The 24,636-nt window shown below is 41.7% G+C and overlaps 1 protein-coding gene across 2 annotated transcripts in view; it reads left to right on the top strand.

Moving 5' to 3' along the window:
* The window catches only part of LOC137650822 (asparaginyl-tRNA synthetase-like), a 165,839-nt gene that overhangs the window by 123,732 nt on the left and 17,471 nt on the right, over positions 1 to 24,636 (top strand). For both annotated transcript variants that reach the window (XM_068383987.1, XM_068383980.1), the window contains exons 5-8: positions 5,480 to 5,590; positions 5,894 to 6,003; positions 9,581 to 9,818; positions 20,379 to 20,618. In XM_068383987.1, coding sequence (XP_068240088.1) covers positions 5,480 to 5,590; positions 5,894 to 6,003; positions 9,581 to 9,818; positions 20,379 to 20,618 — 699 coding nt within the window. The remainder of the gene's footprint in view (positions 1 to 5,479; positions 5,591 to 5,893; positions 6,004 to 9,580; positions 9,819 to 20,378; positions 20,619 to 24,636) is intronic.

The raw sequence follows: 24,636 nt of genomic DNA on the forward strand, positions 1-24,636 counted from the left end.
CTTGAGATCCTGTCGGATTTCAGTAGTCTCTTGACAGATCCTGCTATTTCTCTCCTCTTCCTTGGGGGAATGGAGAGATGGTGTGACTTTAAGTTCCAATGCATTCCGAGCCATTGAAACTCTTGAGCTGGAGATAATCAAGACTTCTTGACGTTGATCTTGAATCCCAGATGTTCCAAGAAATGGATCACTTTCTTGGATGCTTGCATACACTCCGTCCTGGATGCTGCCCACACCAGCCAGTCGTCCAGGTACGCTACTACCTGGACACCTTCTACGTGTAGTTGTTGAACGACTGCGTCTGCAAGCTTTGTAAAAATCCTTGGAGCTATGTTTAGTCCAAAGGGCATGGCTCTGAAGACGTATTTCTTCTTCTGTAGCCTGAATTCTAGGTAGGAGGAGAGAGGGCGGTTGATTGGAATATGCCAGTAAGCATCTGCCAGGTCTATCGAGACTGTGTACGCCCCTTTTGGTAACAGGGTCCTTATGTGTTGAAGGGTTAACATCCTGAACTTGTTGTTTTCTATGAACTTGTTGTTTTCTATGAACTTGTTGAGTGGCGACAAGTCCAGAATGACTCTGAGTTTGTCCGAGTCCTTCTTGGGAACACAAAACAGCCTTCCTTGGAATTTGATGGACTTTGCCCTCCTTATCACCCACTTGCTCAAAAGTTCTATGGTGTATTCTTCCAGTGCGGGGGTGGAGTGTTGGAAGAATTGAGGAAATGGTGTGGAGCCTCCCTCCAGCTCCATCCGAGTCCGTTCTTAATTAGGCTGTGGGCCCGAGGATTGAAGGTCCAACGACCCTGAAATTGTTGGAGTCTTCCTCCTACCCGAAGCAACTCATTGCTTCTGGTTTCCGGAGGATTTACCTCCTTGACCGCATCCTCCCTTACCCCCTTTACCTCTTGGGGGGTATTTAGAGGATCCCCCTTTAGACCCTCTACCCTTGGGACGAAAGGTAGTGGTCTTCCTCTCGAATGCAGGGTTGAACGCTGGTGTCTGGGCAACCAGCTGCTGAGGTACCATCTGATAAGTTGGTTGGGGGTTGAGCCACCATCTGGGGCACTGCGGTCATGGCAACTGTGGGAAGTTGTTGTTGCTGCTGCTGCTGTCTGGCAGGGCGAGAGGGCAACCTGGGTCTTTTAGTCTTCCTATTAGGCTGGGGACCCTCATCCGGGGAAGACTTCCTCTTCGCTGACATGCCCCACTTCTAGAGAAGGTTTCTATTCTCTGTGGCGGCCTTGTCTACGACTTCCTTGACCACTTCACTCGGGAAGAGGTCCTTTCCCCAGATATTGGAAGCTATCAGCTTCCTGGGTTCGTGCTTTACTGAAGCAGAAGCAAACACGAACTCCGTACATGCACGTCTGGCTTTGACAAAGCCATACAGGTCCTTGACCACAGTAGCCAAATGCATTTTGGCCATGACCATGTTCATATCCGGGGTTCTACTATTGCTTGCCGTCGTCTCTAGACAAATCTGTAGAGATAGAGATGCGGCAAGTCTTTCCTTTGTCTCTTGCTCCCTACGCAAGAGAAAGTCAGACAGCTTAGGGAGATTTTCGCTGAACTGACGTCCAGCAATATCTCCCAACTGAGAAGTAAGGTGGTCTTCCTTCCAGTCTTTTTCTTCCGTGGGCAGGGCTAAAGATAAAGGTCTACACTCATCGAGTGTAGGGTCAGGTTTGCCTGCCTCTATTGCCTTCATGACTGCCTTAAGACCCTTTGATGTAAAGGGAAAGGCTAATGAAGCTGGAGCAAGAAAGGTTGGGTGTTTCTTGCTAAGGGCTGGCACTTTCGAGTTCTGCTTCAGGCTACTTGATAAAAGAGCCTAAGCTTTCTTGTGATCAAGTACTATGACCTCCTTCGGTTCTGTGTCCTCCTTGGATGTTGGTTCCGTCTTCAGACGGACGAAGCAGTCTGGGTAAGACTAAAAGCTGGGCCAGAATTCGACTTCCTCAATAAGGACTGTCCCCAACTTCTCTGATATGAAGATCTTGCCGCTGGTAATAGGCATGTATTCTGCATACCTCCAGGGATTAACATCAGAGCAAGGTGGAAGATCTTTAACATTGAGTCTCTTATGAGACCCACGGGATGCTGTGAGATGGTTCATTCTTCTTTGCCATTCAGCGTCCCTTTCTTCGTTTTGTTTACGAAGACTCTCCATCATTGCCATGAGACTGGCCATTGCCTGTCTCATGTCATCTGATGGAGAAGCAGAAGACATAGAAGGTAACGGCTCTGGGGCCGGAACTGACGAAACGAACTACGATTCGACATCATCCTCTTCTTCTCCAGGAGCCAAGGTGGACTCCTCTTCGAGACCTTCTGCTAGAAGGTCCTTCTCGATGTCCTCAGACACTTCCAACATCCTCTCGTCTAGGTGGATGTCCTGCATTGCGTCGGAGACTTCCGTATCTACGGAAATCTGGACGCAAGGGATCTCAGGTCATGGCTGGGGTATGACAGCTTCCACACCCACTTTTGGGAACAGCAAAGAGTGCATCCGTTCACTAGGAAAGTAAGGTCCCGTGGCGTTCTTCTGAAAGCCACAAACCTATCTGCGCAGCAGCTTCCCTCGTGCTGCATCCCTCGACTCCACTGTCTTGGAGTCATCAAAAGCCTCGGTCACCAAGGCCTTGCAAATCTTGCAGTCCTGAGGGTCCCAGTACCTGAGAGATCCCTTGGAAATGGCGCAGGGAGCATGAGCCCTGCACTCCTCATGGCCACAGAAGTCCCTGCTCCTAACGTTAAAGAAGACTTGAAGGCACTTAGGATGGTCCTCCTGTAAAGAGAGGAAAATTAAATGAGTATGCGGTAATTTATCTCACCTGATAAACTTTATAAAATATTATCATTAATATATTAGCATTATAGCTTAGGATGGACAAGCTAGAAAGGAATTAGGAAAGACACATACTTGTGTTTTCTGTCCAGCCAATTGCTGCGACCTCCCTCAAAATTAAAACCTAGAGTTTTCCTATTCAGGAAACCCAAGGGAAGGATTCTAACCTCTAAGGATAGATAAGTGTAACTTAGCACTTCCTTTTCCCAAGGTTTTAATAATGTGGGTAAATTGTAACTGATCATCTATCAGTCTGTTGAAAGAAATCTTTTCCTTCAATATAAAACTGGTCTCAACAATAGAGGGTGCAAGGAAACACTGTGTATGTTGGAAAATAACTACTGTATAATATATGCTATAGTTTTCTGTCTGCAGTATTATCTATACTGCAAATATACTGGCTACTGTATAATCATATACTGTAGTTTTAGCCGACATGTTGCCAGCTAGGCTAGCACCTGGCGGCACGATCCAGCGGCGAGAGTGCCCGGCGGCACTGGCCCGGCCGGTATCTGCCGGCTGGGTTAGTACCTGGTGGCACTAGCTGACAGAGAGAGAGAAAGCATGGAGTGAAGGGTACCTTATTAAATGTTTGTTACAATAAATAAGGGTGTAAGTACTTTATCTTGGCCGCTGGTATGTGGATGGCAGTCCAAGAGAGGACTGAAGAACACTCTACAGAATAGGGGTCTCCCACCGGCAGCCGACTCAGCCGGCACAGCTTTTCCCGGAGCCTTGCGTCCATAAGAGAATGCTGAGCGACTAAACAGCTGCTATGTAGGAGCCCCGGCCAGCCCCACAACCCGCCGGCAAACGGCAAGATTGTAGGACGACAGCCAAAGGGTTGCGATGGCTAGGCCATCGCTAAAGGACAGAGGGGGTAGGGAAAAGGGTCCTGTATGAAGTGTGGAAGGAGGCGGCAGGGTTGCCGGTCCTACCACACAACGAAGAAACTCTGTTTCAATATCGGTGCCGTCCTAGGCGGCAGAAGAATATCCATTCTTCAACCTAGGGTCTGCCAATAGAGTTAAGGGGGAGGTGGCAGGCTTGCCGCCCCTTCTCAACATGGGAGAAAAATCGTTTCAGTGCCGGCGCCATCCTAGGCGGCAGAAGAATGTCTGTTCTTCAGCCTAGGGTCTGCCAGCACAGGACTAGTCTTCTAGACCGCAGGGAAGAAGGTGGCTGCATCATACAACCACTTCAAATGCGATCTAGGGAGGTCTAGCCTCCTATGCCGGTGGCTGAGGCCGGCAGGGGAGTGACTACTCACCCTGCCAGCCGGCCACTGGCAAAAGACTGAATACTCTGAGGTTTTCTCAAAAACCCAAAGTCGGCATCTGCCGGCCAGGGAAAGAGACAGAAAACACTAGCCTAGTCAAGCCGGAGTGTCTACGCAATGGCAAGACCAAGATAGGGTTGTAGCCTATGGCTGCACTCAGAGGGAAGTAGGGATTACCCTTAAATCTCCACTGGAGACGAGTATCAATTTATATAATAATTCTAGGAGATATCTATCTCTGCCTGAATTGATAAAACGATACACGAGGGTAAACCGGGAACATGTATGAAAGTATACTAAAGCACTTAGGCTAGTAGCCTAGTGCCAGGCGAGATTCGGTTACCTTAATCGCCGAAACTCTTTCGTATACGATCGATGAGGAAGAGGAAATATATGCAATCAATATATCTTTTAAGTATAAATTGCCTAAATAGCTTGATATTCAAATGCTATTATAACTAGGAATGTCGTTCTATATCATGCATGAAGGTAAACTAAAGCGCGTAGGCTAGGAAGCCTAGCGCGGGCAAGGTTCGGTTACCTAAATCGCCGAAACCCTAAAGAATACAATCGGCATAATATATAACTTACTAGAATATTATAACTGAATAGCTTCGTGAATATTCATGCTATTAAAACCGAGAAAGTCGTTCAGGCTAACTAAATAACACATGCGTTATGAACGACAGTGCCCATGGTGCCTCCGGTGAAGGCGAAGCTCCAACTCTTAGAATTAATCTAATTTCACTGTGAGGCAGGAGCTAAAATTTATACACTGTAAAGATCAAATACTCAACTTTCCAGAGGCAGAAGAGGCTGGAGATTGCATGATAAATCTAAAAAAACCAGAGCGTAATGAAAGAGCAACAGGGAAAATCACCGTGCGAGACAGCTACAACTATAGGAATAGCGCGCTGGGTTGACATACAGCGCCATCTAGATAATCAGTAGTAGTACGGGAGGAAGGGTACCTTGATAACAGCTCCCCTTCTATTTTTGCCACTTTCCCCCTCAAAGCGAAAACGCTATTCGGGGTGAAGATTGCCATGTGTCGTATCAAGATATACGTCCCCTGATTTATGCGATATCCTTAAGAAAAATTTTAAGGATATTCGTGCCAGGAGTTAGAATTCTGGAGACCTAAAGGTAAATTTTCTGGGAATATCACTCTAGTCAAATATCCCTTAGGAAGCTACTTATAGGAACCTTCCTTCAGGACGACATGGCCTGATCCCAAAAATGAAGATATTGACCTAATGTATTTACTACTGTAGAGCATTTTATTTTCATGTTTTGCTCTACAATGCAAATATTAATTGATACACTGAGATCTTTGAATTTTTATTCCAGGCAAAGTTGGCTATTCACAATTATTTTACCAGTGAAGAATTCATAAACATAGACACCCCTATACTTACTAGCAATGACTGTGAAGGAGCGGGAGAAGTTTTTTTGGTCGAGGTATGTCCAGAACTGATGTAGTTTCTTTTGAAGTTTTATCATGTCATTTGCCATTTTTAACATACCATGCATTCTTATTTTGTGAGGTCATCCTAAATTATTACTAGAAATTATTATTCAAGTTCAAAAGGTTATTCGTTTGTCATTCAGTATCTTTTTTACGAGATACTGTATTGCATATAAGGAAATTTTTTGATTGACTATACAGTATCACAAGAACAGTCCCTGTCTGAGTTCGGCAATGGATATTTGCTTTCATTTTATTGGAATTTCAACAGTACTATATTTGCTTTGCTATTACAGGCATTGAAAAGTGAGGAGAAAAATTCCCAGTCATCCTCAGATGGAATGTTTTTTAATCATCCTATATATCTCACAGTCTCAGGACAATTACATCTGGAGACCATGGTCAGGTGAGATTGATTTTTCAAGTCCCATTTTGTTTTAAATATATGAACATTTACTGTAGGATACTTTCTGGTTTTAAGAATTTATGCTAAAGCATCAATTGCTTATTTGGTTCCTACTCTAATGCAAACTATCGTTCTTTACAAGGCACATGCTTCAGCAAAACTGGAATGCCAGGAGGAGGGTAGGCACCACCCTCTTGATGGTTAGTTAAATACCCACTTTTGACTTGAGCTAAACACCCACTTTTAACTAAAGCTAAAACCCACTTTTGACTTCAGCTAAACACCCACTTTTGACTTCTATTAAAACCCACTTTTTACCTCAGCCACAAGCTGTAGACATTCTTTTGTTGCCTCCCCATTCTTGGCTGGATTAATCTTTTTCTGTTTCTTTACAGTGGATGGAAAATTACAGTGAGATGCGACAGGGTCCGAGTAAAGCTGGAAAAACTGACTAGTTTATGTTGAAACCTTTTATTGATATCCAAATGCTTTTCGCCTTTTGCCGAGGGCATGTGTGTGTAGTGATCCCCTTGTAACGAGTGCCATTTGTGGCCACCTCAGCAGTGATTGGAGTTCATTAGGAAGAATAAGTTTAAGGGAAATTCTTTTGTATTAGAGGTGGAAATGTCAAATCTTAAACCAAAGAAACTACAGCTCCTTTTCTATTGTCACATTTCAACTTGATGTTTCTCACTATAATTCCTCTAGGGCTGGGTCCTCTGTAGAAATTTGTCAGGGGGAAGACCTAATTTTGAACTCCTTAGGTTTTTTAAGAAAAGCAGGAGTATCACCTTGCCCTAGGGAAAGTAATACTCCTCTGCCTTTGCCATGAGATTCTCCTGTCACTCTTTCTAGCGAGGACAATAACGATGACCTGGAAATTGCAGCCTCTCTTGGAGATCGCAGGTGTTCCTGAAGGTTGGCAGCCACCAGGACTGAGTCTTTCCTTGCTGCTTCTTTCCCCCCTGTGGAGGCACTAATTGTCATGGTCTTGTGTGCTGTTAAAAAGGCCCCTGTGGCTTCTTCCTCCATAGAATCTTCGTTGTTGGCCTTCAAGACCTTGACCTCGAAGACTAGCAAGGAGAAAAACTTATGCGCCTTTCTTCCTCTTCTAGTTCTTCCTCCTCCTCTTCCTTGTCTTCGGCAGTTCTTTTGGATTTTACTGCATCTGTCCCAAAGATGTCAATGAAGTCCAGGAATACCTATCTGCAGAAGTATCTTGAGACTCCGACCGATCTCCCCTATGCATGAGAGAGGCGGTGCATTACTGAGAAGCAACCCAGCATGGTAAAGTGTATTGTACACAGTACAGGTGTTCATGCTACTACTACAGGTGCTTGTTCTCAAAGTGATTGAGCATGAGTATGTTGGCCCAGAGATAGAGCAATCGATGTTCACCTTGATTTCTCTCCGTAAGGATACTTCGGTTCCGAGAGGAGAGAATTGGCTCGTGGTGAAGTGAAAGTAACCTAAAATCAATATATTTCCTCTTACGAGCAATGAAACATTTCCTTATGTCAAGAAGATTCTTGGTCATCGCGTGATCTTTTCTATCATGATCGTCCACCACGAGATCTTTCACTCCTAGGTAATTGGTTACCATGTGATCTTTCTCTTCATGACCATGGCTGCTCTCCTGCACTGCTCCTTCCCCATGTTACCTTTCCACTCGCCGGGAAATTTTCTTGCACTCGCCCGATTGGGAGCAGGAACCCTGACTACCAAAGACTGCTCTCCACACACTTACTAGCATTGAGATGTCCCGTCGCGTGCTCGTGATTGGCAGCAAGGTTCTTCACCTCCAAGTGACCGATACACGATACTCTTGCGTGCCTTCTGAGATTGTGCTCACTGTTGCAATGCTCAGAGGCTAAAATACAGGTTACTTTGGCCGACTCTGGGGATGCATGGGACAAAGGCAGATCTGTTTATGAAGGGGATTCCAATCTTCAATCAGCACTCCCTTCAACCTTTTCAGGGTACACTCCTGGCTCGTTTTGGTGCAGCTTGTGTACACATACATCTTCTGAAAAGCAGTCGATACCTCTTCCCTTGCAAGGAAGGAGACGTCCTGGGGTTTCGTCACCTCAAACGCCTCCAGATTTCATTTTGCGCTGGCGCAGATGGAGAATCCTGAAACTGAATGTTCATTCGCTGATGTTCTTGTACTCATCCGTGAGTGCAGTAAACTTGGATAGGCTAATGTGACTCATGTGAAAGGTGAAAGGGTGTTTGATTGTCATTGATTGTCATTTTGACACCCCTCAAGGATCAAAACTTACCTTGAGTTGCTCACAGTGCTTTGGACAGAGTGAATTCGCAGATCTATGGGCCTGAGAATTTTCTACTGTCTAGCTGGTTGAGTAAGACCTTACAGTATCTCCTGCACTCTTGACAGAGAAGAGTCTATATGCCAGAGGGTGTGTCCTATACTTCTTCCCATCTATACCTCAGTATCTGCGTTAATGGAAAGCTCAGCTGTTGAAAGACTCAAGGCTCAGGTTACAGTCTTCTGTGCTCTTGGGTGCGCAGCCATGGAATCCTCTCCCCTGGCTAGCCTCCAGAAGGCTTCCTGGATCAACCAGTGGTCTGGTATAGTTGTTTACTTCACAATTACTTATGATTTGTCAAATCCTGAGACATTGGCAAAGTACAGTATAGAAAATTGATCCTGTCCGGTGCAAAGATGGCGACCTTCATGGTGCACCATTCAGCAAACCAATGGGCCAACTGGGTCCTGAAGAAAAGGGATGTGACCATTTTCCGATTCCCCTGGCAAGTTGTGCAAGAGGCGACGTCAGCTTTGAGGATCACCCCTGTGCTGAATGCTACGTCCCTCTTTCCTCAAATGGATGTAGAGGCAAAGATGGAAAAGTGGAAGAAGGCTAGCCAATACTCTTTTATCCATTGTCCAGTTACCTTCAAGGGTCCAGGCCATTTGGAGGCAGCTGCGGCGAGACTCTGCCACACCTTCCATATCAGCTATGAAGAAAGCTCTGGCTGCCTCCAAAAGGGCAGACAATGCTCCATCCTTTCACGCCTAACCTGGCCAGTTCAGGAAGGACAGTAAAGGCAAGAAGGGAGTAAGAGGATGCTAAAATCAGTAGCCCTCTCTTGCAGCTGCCATAAGTGAGGGATGCCTAAATTCACTTTAGTTTCAAAAGGAATAATACATCATAAGAAAAAAGGATTTGAGATTGTCTGTGGTCATAGACACCCCACACAAATAAATGGGGAGGAATTTGGTTCCCTATCTTGTAAAATCATGCGAATGGAACACTCCCAAATATATTTGTAATGTTCATTGACTTTGAGTATACTTGAGTCCCAGGATTTATGTCTAGCAATTTTAGATATTAATATTTTAGGAATAGAAATACAACTTTCCCAGAACCTGGTTGGATTTTTCCTAATTTTCATGAAAATAATTGTAGAATTTCCAGTATTACATTTATATCAATCATTCTAAATAGTTCCACAAATTAGAATTTTATTATAGTTTTATGTTTAGAGCTTTATCAGAGATTATTTCATGGAGTAAAATATAGAATCTTATTGAATTAATTTTATTTTTCAGTGGTCTTTGTAAAGTATACAACTTCAGCCCAGCTTTCCGCGCTGAGAATTCCCTGTCCCGGAGGCACCTCTCTGAGTTTTGGATGGTTGAAGCCGAGGAGGCTTTTCTCAAAGGATCAGAGGGTTTTGAGTGTTTAACAGAAAGAGTTGAAAGTCTTATTAAATCTACAACACAATATCTCCTTGACAGACAAGAAGAAGACATATTTTACCACTGGAAACAGAATCAGGACACTGAGGTAATAGGTTTATTTTTTTTTTAAGTATTTCAATGAATCTTACCTTGTAGTCATCATGCTTTGATATCTCTGATTAAAACACGAATTGTTTACCATATTTATCTCCCTTTCTGTTCCCCTCTCTGTGGAGACTTATTGGAAACTCCATGCCTAGTGATTGATAGACCAGGGTCAGAGTCCTGCTCAAGCTCAAGAGTTCCATGTAGTGTCTGAGTCATCAGCAGCCCTTGCCAGGCTTGGGTGGAGATTTGGCCTTAGGTGCTGATCATATGTATATATGGTCAGTCTCTAGGGCATTGTCACTGTCCCTTGTCTATCATTCATGAGCGACATTTAAACCTTGTGACGTTCAATCATGACGATAGATGTCCCCAAGGGAGGAACACCAACCTTATGCCTATTTGTTATCAGTACTTCATATAATCTTTGTCGCGGACCACGTAGGAATTGGCCTCTCCAGCTCAGCTAGATTTAGTATCTGAAAATGCTGGTAATTTGTTAGAATTTTAGCTGGATTAAAAAGGTTTCTTCATCTTGTTTTGAATATGGGCTTTTGCCAAATTGTTTCGGTAAACATGTGGCAGAATAGGACTGGTTGAGTTGGTAATATAAGAAAGTGACTTGGGGTAAGAGGAAGACCCACTATTCAGCTGTCATAGACTGCATGGTCATTTTGTAATGTAGCTGAGTAAGTCAAAATTTCCTTATTTTATTAATCTAATGTTTAGAATTACTGTAATCAGCACATATGTGTATAAAAATGACTAAAGATAAAAGATTGTTGCCTGATTCCTCCTACTATAAGTTTAGCCTTCTTTTTTTTTTTTTTATAAAAAGTTAATTTAAAATCATAATGAAGAGTTAAGGGTTAGAGGAATTTCAAGAAAGAAAGGTAGATTTTTATGATACTGTAAGCAGATTAACTTGGAATATCTGGGACAAGCTTATAATTAGTCAGGTTCAAATATTTTTGTAAGTAATGAATTTGGAATTATACCTTTGAATACCTACTTGTTGAGTCATACTGCAGACGATTGCATCACGGTAGAAGTTAGAGAAACTATTTATTGTTATGAGTTAAGTTAAATCTAGTTTATCTTATCATAATGGATGTGTAAGTTCAGGTAATTTTACTAAATTGTACTATATGTGATGTAAGGTAAATTAAGATAATGTTTTACATAATGTAATTAGTGTTACTTCTAGACAACTGTTATAGTGTTTACATATTAGGAGTATTCTTAGCAATGGGTAGAGAATCAAATTGGTTTTCTCCTGTTTATGAATCATTTGTGTGCTTTTAAGTCTTGCCTGCTTAAAAAGTGTAATTTTTGGTTATTTAAGATCTTTATTTTTTCTGTTACTCTAAACAGTTTGTCTTTTATGAGAGTAAGGTGGTAGATTTTAGTATATCTTGTATCAGTAGTTTTCATAAACAAATGGCAGCTCAATGTGATCTTGAGTTCCAAATATGAAGTTTAGGAATTATTATTCCTCATGGTTATGATAACATAGAATTATGTACTCTACAGAAGTATCACCAGCCACCTGTTGTGATACTACCGCTAGAGAATTATGGGGTCTTTTGACTGGCCAGACAGTGCTACATTGGATCCTTCTCTCTGGTTACGGTTCAGTTTCCCTTTGCCTACACACACACTACACACCAAATAGTCTGGCCTAGTCTTTGTATATTCTCCTCTGTCCTCATACACCTGACGATAGAGATAACCAAACAATTCTTCTTACTACACTGTAATTGTTCAGTGGCCACTTTCCTCTTTTTAAGGGTAGAAGAGACTCTTTAGCTATGGTAAGCAGCTCTTCTAGGAGAAGGACGCTCCAAAATCAAACTTTTGTGCTCTAATCTTGGTTAGTGCCATAGCCTCTGCACTATAGGGCTTTTACTCCCTTAGGTTAGAGTTCTCTAGCTTGAGGGTACACTCGGGCACACTATTCTATCTTATTTCTCTTCCTCTTGTTTGTTAAAGTTTTTATATTTTATATAGGAGATATTTTAATGATGTTGCTCTTCTTGAAATATTTTATTTTTCTTTGTTTCCTTTCCTCACTGAGCTATTTTCCCTGTTGGAGCCCCTAGGCTTATAGCATCCTGCTTTTCCAACTTGGGTTGTATCTTAGCAAGTAATGATAATAATAATAGTAATAATACAGAAAATATAATTATTTACTGATGATGCTGATTGTCTTGTGGCCACAAATATTTTTGATCTAGAACAGCATTTATGATTATATTTATTTTTTGTAATTAAAAATAAATTGTGTTACTCAGTGGAAGGTATTTATAGATGTGATTGTGTCAGATAAGCAGACCACAAATTAAAGTATATTAAAATAGGTATATGAAATTTCACTGGATTTAGGATATCAAACAGTATCTAAACAGATTGGAGGCTAGTTTCATAGTTTTATTTAGGAGGTAGTTAGGATTATCAAGGTATGTCTTCTTTAGGTTCAGAATATCTTGTGGACTCCAACAAATGAGGACAACTTGTCTTGTTTATGGACTAAATGTTCAGTGAATGGGCTGATGTTAGAGTAAGGGTTGTGGTGGGCGATGTGGTAACGTCCCTGACTGGTCAAAGCCAGACTGGGGTTCGATTCTAGCTCAAACTCGTTAGTTGCTTTGGTAGCTGCAGTTTCACCATCCTTGTGAGCTAAGGATGGGGTGTTTTGGAAAGCCTATAAGGTCTATCTGCTGAGTCATCAGTAGCCATTGCTTGGCCCTCCTTGGTCCTAGCTTGGGTGGAGAGGGGGCTTGAGCGATGATCATATGTATATATGGTCAGTCTCTAGGGCATTGTCCTGCTTGGTAGGGCAATGTCACTGTTCCTTGCTTCTGCCATTCATGAGCAGCCTTTAAACCTTTAAAACTGTCAAGATCATCAGTCACTTTTGGGTTGCATGAAGAAGCTAACAATATGATTTGAAGTGTGGATATTCAGTATGCATAGGTTATCCTGAGTAAGCTATGGGGAATTTGTAGAATTTAAGGAACAGTTATCCAATTTCATGAAATCAGCTGTTCCTGTTTCCTCAAATACGGTATGGTTAAGTGTTAGTGATATTGCTACTTGGACATCTACCAGCCTAACGCATGCTACGGTAGACCCTAGTCCAACATATTCAAACAAAGGGCTTAGAGGTATTAACTTACTAGTACAGTATACTCTATCTTATTGATGATGCTTGTCAGCTCATTAGAGAACTGAACTCACAACCTTGATTTCTTTTTTTGGCTCAACATCTTATATTGTTTATGCTATGGCTTCCCTGAATCCCGATTATCAAATTATACCTGAGACAGATAGAAAAATGGCATAGTAACACGTCAGTTTACATTTCCTTTTGATTCTGAGCAAAGTACACATGATCATTATTTATGTATAATAATGGATAATGTAGCATATATTAAACCTTTATGGCCAGCCACCCTGTGAGTTCCATTCCAAACTTGTTTCTGGAATCGGTAAGCAAAAGTTTTTGTTTTGATGGTTTGGGGTTGGACTCGTGTTACTCCTAATGTAAGCTAGAACTCTAGCAATTGTAAGTCTGATTATAAAGGTGCCTAGTTGCTAGTACAGAAGGTCCCCAACTTTCAAACATTCGACTTACAAACATTGGGAGATACAAACATACAACTGAAAATAACAAAGATAAGATAAAGAAATACTGTAATAAAACAATATTATATCCCTTAATACAGTAAGCAAAACTACATTTGTAATAACCTGATATTTATTTCATATGAAACCCAACTATTTGTTGACTTTTGCAGTTGGAAATCATAGGCATGGGATTCAGGTTAGGACTACCCTAAGCTAATAGTTGAAAGACTTCCAAATAGCTTCTTGGAACCTATTTGAGGACCTTCTGTATTTCTTTGGTTGTGAGAAAATCTTAGTTTCTGAATATTTAATGCAAGAGATTAGGATAATACTTTAATAACTAGAATGATCTTGGTAAAGACTTAAAGCAGTGAGCTTATGATCCAATTTCTGAATACCAACTTCGACAAGATCTAGTTGGTCTATTGCGTTCTCAGTCACGACTCAAAGGGTATCATTTTAAGACAGGACTTTGCCTAATCTTACCAAGCTAATAGACAGCCTTTATTAAAGGCAGGAGATAAAACTTGCCTAACCAAAGACAAGTTATGTATGGGAGAATGGTGGTATATTAGTGAAATTTTACCTTTTTCTAATCTTATAGTAAAAGTTTCGTAACTTTTTAGTAATTCCAAAGCTTATCCCATTTAATTTTACCATTTAAAGTTGCACTTGATCTTTCTAGGTTAACTGTTGCTATAATTTATAAACGATCAGGCAGGAGCCTAAAAAGACACATACATACATATACCATGGCACTTCCCCCAATTTTGGGGGGTAGCCGACATCAACAAAGAAACAAAAACAAAAAGGGGACCTCTACTCTCTACGTTCCTCCCAGCCTAACAAGGGACTCAACCGAGTTCAGCTGGTACTGCTAGGGTGTCACAGCCCACCCTCCCACATTATCCACCACAGATGAAGCTTCATAATGCTGAATCCCCTACTGCTGCTACCTCCGCGGTCATCTAAGGCATCGGAGGCAGCAGCAGGGCCTACCGGAACTGCGTCACAATCGCTCGCCATTCATTCCTATTTCTAGCACGCTCTCTTGCCTCACTCACATCTATCCTCCTATCACCCAGAGCCTCCTTCACTCCATCCATCCACCCAAACCTTGGCCTTCCTCTAGTACTTCTCCCATCAACTCTTGCATTCATCACCTTCTTTAGCAGACATCCATTTTCAATTCTCTCAACATGGCCAAACCACCTTAACACATTCATATCCACTCTAGCTGCTAACTCATTTCTTACACCCGTTCTCACTCTCACCACTTCGTTCCTAACCCTATCTACTCGAGATACACCAGCCATACTCCTTAGACACTTTCTCAAACACATTCAATTTCTGTCTCTCCATCACTTTCATTCCCCACAACTCCGATCCATACATCACAGTTGGTACAATCACTTTCTCATATAGAACTCTCTTTACATTCATGCCCAACCCTCTATTTTTTAGTACTCCCTTAACTGCCCCCAACACTTTGCAACCTTCATTCACTCTCTGACGTACATCTGCTTCCACTCCACCATTTGCTGCAACAACAGACCCCAAGTACTTAAACTGATCCACCTCCTCAAGTAAACTCTCCATTCAACATGACATTCAACCTTGCACCACCTTCCCTTCTCGTACATCTCATAACATTACTCTTACCCACATTAACTCTCAACTTCCTTCTCTCACACACTCTTCCAAATTCTGTCACTAATCGTCCAAGCTTCTCTTCTGTGTCTGCAACCAGTACAGTATCATCCGCAAACAACAACTGATTTACCTCCCATTCATGGTCATTCTCGTCTACCAGTTTTAATCCTCGTCCAAGCACTCGAGCATTCACCTCTCTCACCACTCCATCAACATACAAGTTAAACAACCACGGCGACATCACACATCCCTGTCTCAGCCCCACTCTCACCGGAAACCAGTCACTCACTTCATTTCCTATCCTAACACATGCTTTACTACCTTTGTAGAAACTTTTCACTGCTTGCAACAACCTTCCACCAACTCCATATAACCTCATCACATTCCACATTGCTTCCCTATCAACTCTATCATACGCTTTCTCCAGATCCATAAACGCAACATACACCTCCTTACCTTTTGCTAAATATTTCTCGCATATCTGCCTAACTGTAAAAATCTGATTCATACAACCCCTACCTCTTCTAAAACCACCCTGTATCTCTAAGATTGCATTCTCTGTTTTATCTTTGATCCTATTAATCAATACTCTATCATACACTTTTCCAACTACGCTTAACAAACTAATACCTCTTGAATTACAACACTCATGCACATCTCCCTTACCCTTATATAGTGGTACAATACATGCACAAACCCTATCTACTGGTACCATTGACAACACAAAACACATATTAAACAATCTCACCAACCATTCAAGTACAGTCACACCCCCCTCCTTCAACATCTCAGCTCTCACACCATCCATACCAGATGCTTTTCCTACTCTCGTTTCATCTAGTGCTCTCCTCACTTCATCTATTGTAATCTCTCTCTCATTCTCATCTCCCATCACTGGCACCTCAACACCTGCAACAGCAATTATATCTGCCTCCCTATTATCCTCAACATTCAGTAAACTTTCAAAATATTCCGCCCATCTTTTCCTTGCCTCCTCTCCTTTTAAAAACATTCCATTTCCATCTTTCACTGTCTCTTCCATTCTTGAGCCAGCCTTCCTTACTCTCTTCACTTCTTTCCAAAACTTCTTCTTATTCTCTTCATATGAATGACCTAATTCCTGACCCCACCTCAGGTCAGCTGCCCTCTTTGCCTCACGTACCTTGCGCTTTACTTCCACATTTTTCTCTTTATATTTTTCATACTTTTCTATACTATTACTCTGCAGCCATTCTTCAAAAGCCCTCTTTTTCTCTTCCACTTTTACCTTCACTCCTTCATTCCACCATTCACTGCCCTTCCTCATGCTGCCTCCAACAACCTTCTTTCCACACACATCCCTTGCAATCTCACCAAAATTTTCTTTTACTAACTTCCACTCCTCCTCTAAATTGCCAGTTTCTCTTACTTTCACTTCGTCATATATCATTTTCAACCTTTCCTGATATTTACTTTTTACCCCCGGTTTTATTAGCTCTTCAACCCTCACTAGCTCCCTTTTACATCCACCTACTCTATTCCCCCATTCTTTTGCTACAACTAATTTTCCTTCCACCAAAAAATGATCAGACATACCGTTAGCCATACCCTTAAACACGTGCACGTCTTTCAATCTTCCAAACATTCTTTTAGTTATCAACACATAATCCATTAATGCCCTTTCTACTACTCTTCCATTTGCCACTCTTACCCATTTAAGTGGCTCATTATGGCCAGTGGAAGATTTAGTGCAAGCATTTACTTACTAAGCAGATCCGATTTTTACAGTTAGGCAGATATGCAAGAAATATTTAGCAAAAGGTAAGGAGGTGTATATTGCATTTATGGATCTGGAGATAGCTTTTGATAGAGTTGATAGAGGAGCGATGAGGAATGCTACTATGAGGTTATAAGAAATTAGTGGAAGGTTGTTGTAAGCAGTGAAGAGTTTCTACATAGGCAGTAAAGCGTGTGTTGGGATAAAAAATGAAATGAGTGAGTAGTTTCCAGTGAGATTGGGACTGAGACGGGGATGTGTGATGTCCTCATGACTGTTCAATTTGTTTGTTGATGGAGTTGTGAGAGAGGTGAATGCTTAAGGGCATGGTCAAGGATTGAAAATTATAAATGAGAGTGATCATGAGTGGGAGGTGAATCATTTGTTGTTTGCGGATGATACTGTATTAGTTGCCGACGCAGAGAAGAAGTTGGGTCGATTTGTGACAGAGTTTGGAAGGGTATGTGAGGAAAGGAAGTTTAGACTTTATGTGGGTAAGAGTAAGGTTATGAGATGCATGAGAAGGGAAGGTGGTGCTAGGTTGAATGTCATGTTGAATGGAGAGTTACTTTAGGAAGTAGATCAGTTTAAGTGCTTGGAGTCTGTTGTTGCTGCAAATGGTGGAATGGAAACAGTTGTACATCATAGTCAATGAAGGTTTTAAAGTGTTGGGGGCAGTGAAGAGAGTGATGAAGAATAGAGGGTCAGGAATGAAAGTAAGAGTCCTGTATTAGAAAGTGAATGTAATAACTATGATGTATGGGTCGGAGTTGTGGGGAATGAAAGTGACGGAGAGACAGAAATTGGATGTGTTTGAATGTGTTTGACATGAAGAGTTTGAGGAGTATGGCTGGTGTATCTCATTTAGAAAGGGTTAGGAACAAATTAGTGAGGGTGAGAATGGGTGTAAGAAAGGAATTAGCGTTAAAGTGGATATGAATGTGTTGAAGTGGTTGGCCATTTAGAGAGAATGGAAAATAGCCATCTGCTGAAGATGATGATGAATGCAAGAGTTGATGGGAGAAGTACAAGAGGAAAGCCAAGGTTTTGGTGGATGGAGGGAGTGAAGAAAGCTCTAGGTGATAGGAGGATAGATGTATGAGAGGCAAAAGAGCCTGCTAGATATAGGATTGAATGGCGAGTGATTGTGGCACAGTTCTTATAGGCCCTGCTGCTTCCTCCTGTCGCTTAGGTGACTGTTGAGGTAGGGGATTTAGCATATGAAGCTTCATTTGTAGTGGATAATGGGGGATGGAAGGCTGTGTCACCCTAGCAGTACTAACCAAATTTGGCTGAATCCGTCGTCGGGCTGGGAGGAGCGAAGAGAAGGAAACTCCTCTTTTGTTCTTTTTTTTATGTTGACTACCCCCAAAATTGGGGGAAGTGCCTTGGTAGATAAATAGGGAGACATATTTATGATAGGTATAGGTAGGCTAACTGTAGTAAAATTATTTATTTGGGTATTTTGAAAGATTATGACAGTATTTCTAATCATGTATATTGAGGGTGATCAAAAGGTTTTCAATAGATATTGTTTCTCAGTTTTAAAAAGACACTTTCTATGCAGGTAATAAAATTGAAAAAGTACATACAATCTACTATTATTTTATAGAAACCACATACATACATAAATAAGCCTTCATGTAAAGTATAGCTAATGTAAAGTTTTGAACACATGTGCAGTTACTGTAGTACATTAAGCTTTCTTGTCAAAATTAACGTCGATGGCAGTGGTTCTTTGGCATCAAGATCAGGTGATGGTTTTGTAGCCTTTCTTTTTTTCACTCTTACTAGGAACTGGTCTAATGTTTGCTGGATAGTGTTCCTTCTTTTGTTGTAGAAATTTGTCCCATAAGGCAAGTATGAATCTTCAACACCATTAGTAATTTTAGCAAAGGATACTGGGACTTGAAGATTGACAAACGCATGGATAAATGATAAAAGCCTGCTTCATTTCTTTAAGCTTGAAAGTTCTGGAGTCTGGATCAGGGAAACTTTCTTCAATTTTCTGTTGTTCCAATAACTCCAGCAATTCTTTGTTTGTCAGTGGTTGCCGGTAAGCCCCAATCAACTGTTCAAAATCTTTCGACTCCATCTCAAGTTCGTTACTAAGTGATACTAATCTCCTCGATATGTCCTTGACTGGATATTCAAAGCTTTTAAATTTAGGGCTTATTCTTTTCCATACACTTCTCATCGCTGTTTGAGTCATTTCAGCCAAAGAAGTACTTATATTTGATACTGCTTGTTAAATATCGTATCCATTTTAATACTTCAAATTTCATCCCTTCCTCTGCCAAAGTAGTGTCAACGGCCTCAGGTAAGGTATGCTGTAAATAGTAACACTTGAAAATCGCTATGATGCCTATACCTTGGTATATGAATTGTAAAAGAGAAATGGTGTTGGGTGGTGAGAAAGTTTTGATGAAGGAAAAACTAATCTTTGTGGAGGTGCTGTGCAGTCTCCAAGAATGCTGGGGACTGTATCTCAGTGGGCGCAGAGTATAGCCTCCCTGGGTCTCAATTGGTTGTGAATAACACAACCTCCTTCACGCCATTGTCTTCATCAACTAAGGACCTGGAAAGTGGACTCCATGAGCAACATGTTGCAGAAAAGTCATAGAAAGGTTCCAGTTCCTAAAGTTCCAGGGCAGATTATTCAGAGTATCAAAGGAAGACTCCCTGGAGGGAAGAGTCATCCTTGACCTGTCTCTTCAACAAGCATATCATATGCTACCTTTTCAAAATAATGACCGTATAACATGTTCGTCAATTACTAGGGGCTTTGACCTGTGCTTTAGATTTCAAAGACACCTATTGGCACATCCATATTGTCCATCACTTCTGACCTTACCTAGGGCTAACCATATAAGAGTCAAGATTTTCAAGTTGGTGGTTTGGTTAAGGTTTTTGTGCGATAACAATCAAATTACTTTCCATAGGCTGCTTTCACAAAGGCAGCGATCTGGCAGATGTAGGCATGAATGGGCTGGATACACTTATTCCAATGAGACTTCACACAAAGAGCTTAAAATACTGTCTAGAACAGTCTCATTTCAATCAGTGTTTTTCCAATTTAAGTTTCAGCGTGTGTTTTCCTTTATCTGCTGAATCACCGCCTCTGTGGATGCACCCTTAACAAGTCCTATAATACCTTGCAAGAAACCACTATACCATCAAGATGTAATCATCTTTCAAAGCTACACTGGAGTTTTCCACTTTTCTTGTACCATTGTTTGTTGTTTGTAAAATGGGAACTTTTGCAGCACATATAGTGAAAGTTTCAAGAAGTTGAAGTATCCGGTTGAAAATTAGTGTACCTGTATACTGTATTTCTCACCTGTAATATGTATTTTCTATTGTTTACTAAAAGCATGTTCAATACCATTCATAAAATTTTTTGAGTGATTTTAATTTCTGTGAAAAAAATTTTCTTTTTCTTTTATCCTTCTGTAAATTTGTTTAATGACATTCAATAAAATCAACTCATGAGAATAAAACTAATATTTCTTCCTTTTTCAGACACTTGTGCGATCTTCTCTAGAGAAGGATTTCGGTCATCTCCCTTATAGTGAAGCCATTCGGATTTTGAAGGCAAATAGCGACAATTTTAAAACACAACCTGTGGATGGGGAAAATCTGGGAAAAGAACATGAACTCTTTTTGACCAAACATATGGGCAACATACCTGTTTTTGTAACAGATTGGCCAAAAAAGATTAAAGCTTTCTATATGTGCTCAAAAGAAGAGGATCCAAATTTGGTTTGTATTTTACTATTTCTAGCAAATATTTTGAATTATTTCTGTGCATTGTTAAATTTTGCAATCATACTATCTGTTAACTTTTTCCCACAACACATTTTTATTTCTTCATTTGTATACTGTAAGTTACTTAATTATGCACACTATAAGTTAGTTTCAAAGCATCGTATTTGAATTATTGCTTTTCAAAATTTATTGAAATTTTCCTGTAAATTTTAGCATTAGAAAAATAGGTTGAAAGTACTGTATCTTATTATTAACTGTAACACCATGAATTATACCTCCATTGTCCAGGAGTTATTAGTTTTCCATGGAAAGGTTTTTCATGCAATTAAGCGATGTAGCTATTCCACTAATGTTATGTATTCTAACTTTAAGGGAAGGTAGAGTAGTAGAGTACACTCTTCTAAAATATGGTTAGCATCTCTGATTAAAAACTTCATGTAAAAGGGCATAGTGTTCTTCGACAGGGGATTAAAGTAGATTCTTCTAAGATATGGTTAGCATCTATGATTAAAAACTTCATGAAAAAGGACATAGTTTTCTTTGACAGGGGTTTAGAATTTTTATTTAAGGGAGCTGATCTCGTCAATTATTCCTTAGAGTACCTAACTGGATGTAGACATCTGAATATTTATTTCCACTTTAGCATTTAGAGAAAGATAGACAATACATCTTGGGAGACTCATACATTTTTGGCCATGAAAGATTATAATAGAGAAAGCATTATGTCATCAGTGGAGTTTCATTAAAATATACAGGGCCACTCTCTTCCCCACTGGCTGGTGAGGTCAAGAGTATAGGTCATAGGTCAAAGGGGCTGCATCGTACCAAAGCCTGGGGTATTGCCATTAACTGCCAGACTATCTCAAATCTGTATGAGAGTCCTAAGCCTATTCAAGGTAAAGAAAACAGAAGATTTTTAGTTTTATGGTATACAGAAGATCCTCAACCTACAACATACGGAGATACAAACACAAATCCAACTGAAAATAACAAACTTAAGATAAAGAAATTCTGTAAGAAAACAATATTATATCATTTCATACACTAAGGAAAACAATATTTGTATTAACCTGATGTCTATTTCTTATGAAACCTGACTATTTGTTGACTTTTGTAGCTGGAAATCATAGGAATGGGTGTCAGGTTAGGCCTAACCTATGCCAAACTTTAACAAAATTCAACTTGATAACAATTCAACCTTCAGACAGCTTCTTGGACCAATTATGTTTGTATGTTGAGGACGTTCTGTATATCTATATAAAACCAGCTTTTGAGGTAGAAGCATTATGAACATCAGGGGAGTATAATGCAGTAAAATTGATTATTAAAATTCCTCTTGTGGCATAGGTGTCAAACAATATCAATGTAGGTAGGTATAAAACCTGAAATAGCCCATTATGTACCATCAAAGGAGTAGAGGAAAAGTAATATGCAAAAATTATTTGGAAAAACACTTATTGTCCATATAAAGAGGCCGTATATCTAAGTGTTTTGTAGACAGACATAGTTACTGGGAGAACAATCTAGATAGTAATAGCAACAAATACCCTAATATGAGCAGTCAGAAATATATTATCATTGACTTGGAAGATAAAGAAAGGGTCAGTATTAAGGTTAATTTTTCAATATTTAACTTAGCCGGTGATTATAATAGCTGCAACTCTGTTGCTCGACAGAAAACTCTACGGAAAAAATTCGCCAGCGATCGCTATACAGGTTGCGGGTGTGCCCAACAGCGCCATCTGTCGTCCAAGTACCCAGTACTCAATGTAAACAAAGAACTCAATTTTCTCTCTGTCGTGCTACCGGCAAGACCTACTAATTCGCTGTTGCTAACTGGATTTGTTTTCACAACTATTTGGTGAAGTACACTATTCTAGTTTTGAGCTTTCGCTGTGCAGGCTTTCTCTTCAAAAATCCTTGCATTCTTTTGTTGATTACGGATTATTTGTTGATGACTTTGGATAGTTTTTGATTTCCCCTTTGACCAATTCAAAATGGCTGACCCTTCTCAAGTCCCAAAATTTAGGAAGTGTAATGCTAGGGACTGTTCAAGGCGTCTTCCGAAGGCCTCTATCGACCCTCACACTGTTTGTTCCAATTGTCGGGATAAAACCTGTCAATTGGAAGATCGATGGGAGGAGTGCGTTGGGCTTTCGGAATTCGATTTTATCGAATTCCAAAAATATACACGTAGGCTAGAGAGAGATAGAGTTAGGAGAAGTTCCTCTCGATCTATTGACATTTCCTCTCCTCATGCCCCACAACCTATTCCTTCCCCTGTAGTGGTTGCTCCTAACCCCCCTTCTGGCACTCAGGAACCTTCGATGGCTGATATGATGCGTGCCATCCAAGCTCTGGATGAGAGAGTTGAGTCACTGGCTAGTGACCGTAATCAGCTCATGGCAGATGTCAAGGAGCTGAAGTGTAAAAGTGCAGTGGGAAGTGACAAAGTGAGTGATAGTGTTGTGGATAGTGTTGCGCTTGAGGGTTCGTCTGTTCGTGCCTGTCGTCCTCCTAGTCCGGGACCTCTTGCAAGCTCCCAAGTCCAGGGGAGAAGCAATGTCGTACGACAAATGGGTTCGAGAGGCTTTAATCAGCGAACAGACGTTCCCTCTGTGGTTTCGGGCGTATCTACCCAAGATCGCCCCCACCACACAAAGACGAGAGAGCCCATTTATACCTCGTCTGCGGAAGAGGTTTCTCGCAAGAAACCATGGACCAAGGTCTCACGACCGTTGAAGCGCAAGTCGGTCCCTTCCGCGCAAGTCCAACGGCCCAGTTGTAGCCACTGGGTCAGTTCGGACTCGCTGCAGTCATCCGATGACTGCTCACCTCCTAAGAGAGGCAAAGCGGTACCGCCTCAGACAGTTACACCGTCTGTCGCCGCACCTGCTCCTGCAGACCCTAAGTGGTCTTTGCTGCAGAGCATGCAGTCCCAATTAACGTCTCTGATGCAGGACTTGCGTGCGGAGAAGGTTGCTGCTGCACCAGCTAGTACAGCCTCTTGCCTACAACCAACCACACACTCGGTTGTGCGTCCTGTGGACGCTGAGGCGACCTTCTTGCGCTCTCCAGTTGAGAGAGTTCCGCCACCCATGCGTTCCAGTGTGCCCTGCCAGCCGCATGTTGACGTTCAGCGACGCACGGAGCCTTCCGTTGACGTTCGTGAGGTACAACAACCGTCAGAGTTGTTTTGTTTTGACGCGGTGCGTCAACCTCCGCAACCCAGTGTGGTTGCCACTGCTCACCCACATCAGGCTAGACAGTCTGGAGTAGACGCTGTGCGTCCCCGCGCTGCTATGGTTGTTGCCAGCTCACAGACTGGGCAACAGTTCCATGACGTTGCGTCCGGTTCAGTCACGCGTGCACCCGTGCGACCGGACTCAGCTAACCAGCCGTTACCTACTCCATTGCCGCTTCCTCCTCAATACTCGGATGATGGTCTTTCTGATGATGATGGTGCTGCACACGTAGATGAACCACATTCGGATCTTGACGAGCCTAAGTCTATGCAACCCTCTTTGGACTTTAGGAAGGTTTTAGCACTGTTCAAAGAGATGTTTCCGGACCAGTTTGTGTCTGTGGCTCCGCGCTCTCCTCCGTCAGAGTTTGTTTTAGGTATGCTGTCATCCTCGCCTGCCTTTACTAGACTCGTCCTCGCACGCTCGTCCAAGAGAGCTTTACGAGTGATAGGAGAATGGATGCAGTCCAAAAAGAGTCTAGGGAAGACAGCCTTTACGTTTCCCCCTGCTAGACTCTCTTCTAGATCGAGCGTCTGGTATGGCACGGGAGAAGTTCTCGGCTTGGGAGTTCCTGCCTCTGCCCAGGGCGACTTCTCAAGTCTTGTAGACTCTCCCCGCCGGCTAGCCATGAGACGCTCAAAGATATGTTGGTCATCTTTGGACCTGGACCACCTTTTGAAAGGGATATTTAGAGCCTTCGAGGTCTTCAACTTTTTAGACTGGTGTATGGGAGCTCTAAGCAGGAAGATCTCTCCGACAGAGAAGGA

This window comes from Palaemon carinicauda, chromosome 1, assembly GCF_036898095.1.
Source record: "Palaemon carinicauda isolate YSFRI2023 chromosome 1, ASM3689809v2, whole genome shotgun sequence".
NCBI lineage: Eukaryota > Metazoa > Arthropoda > Malacostraca > Decapoda > Palaemonidae > Palaemon > Palaemon carinicauda.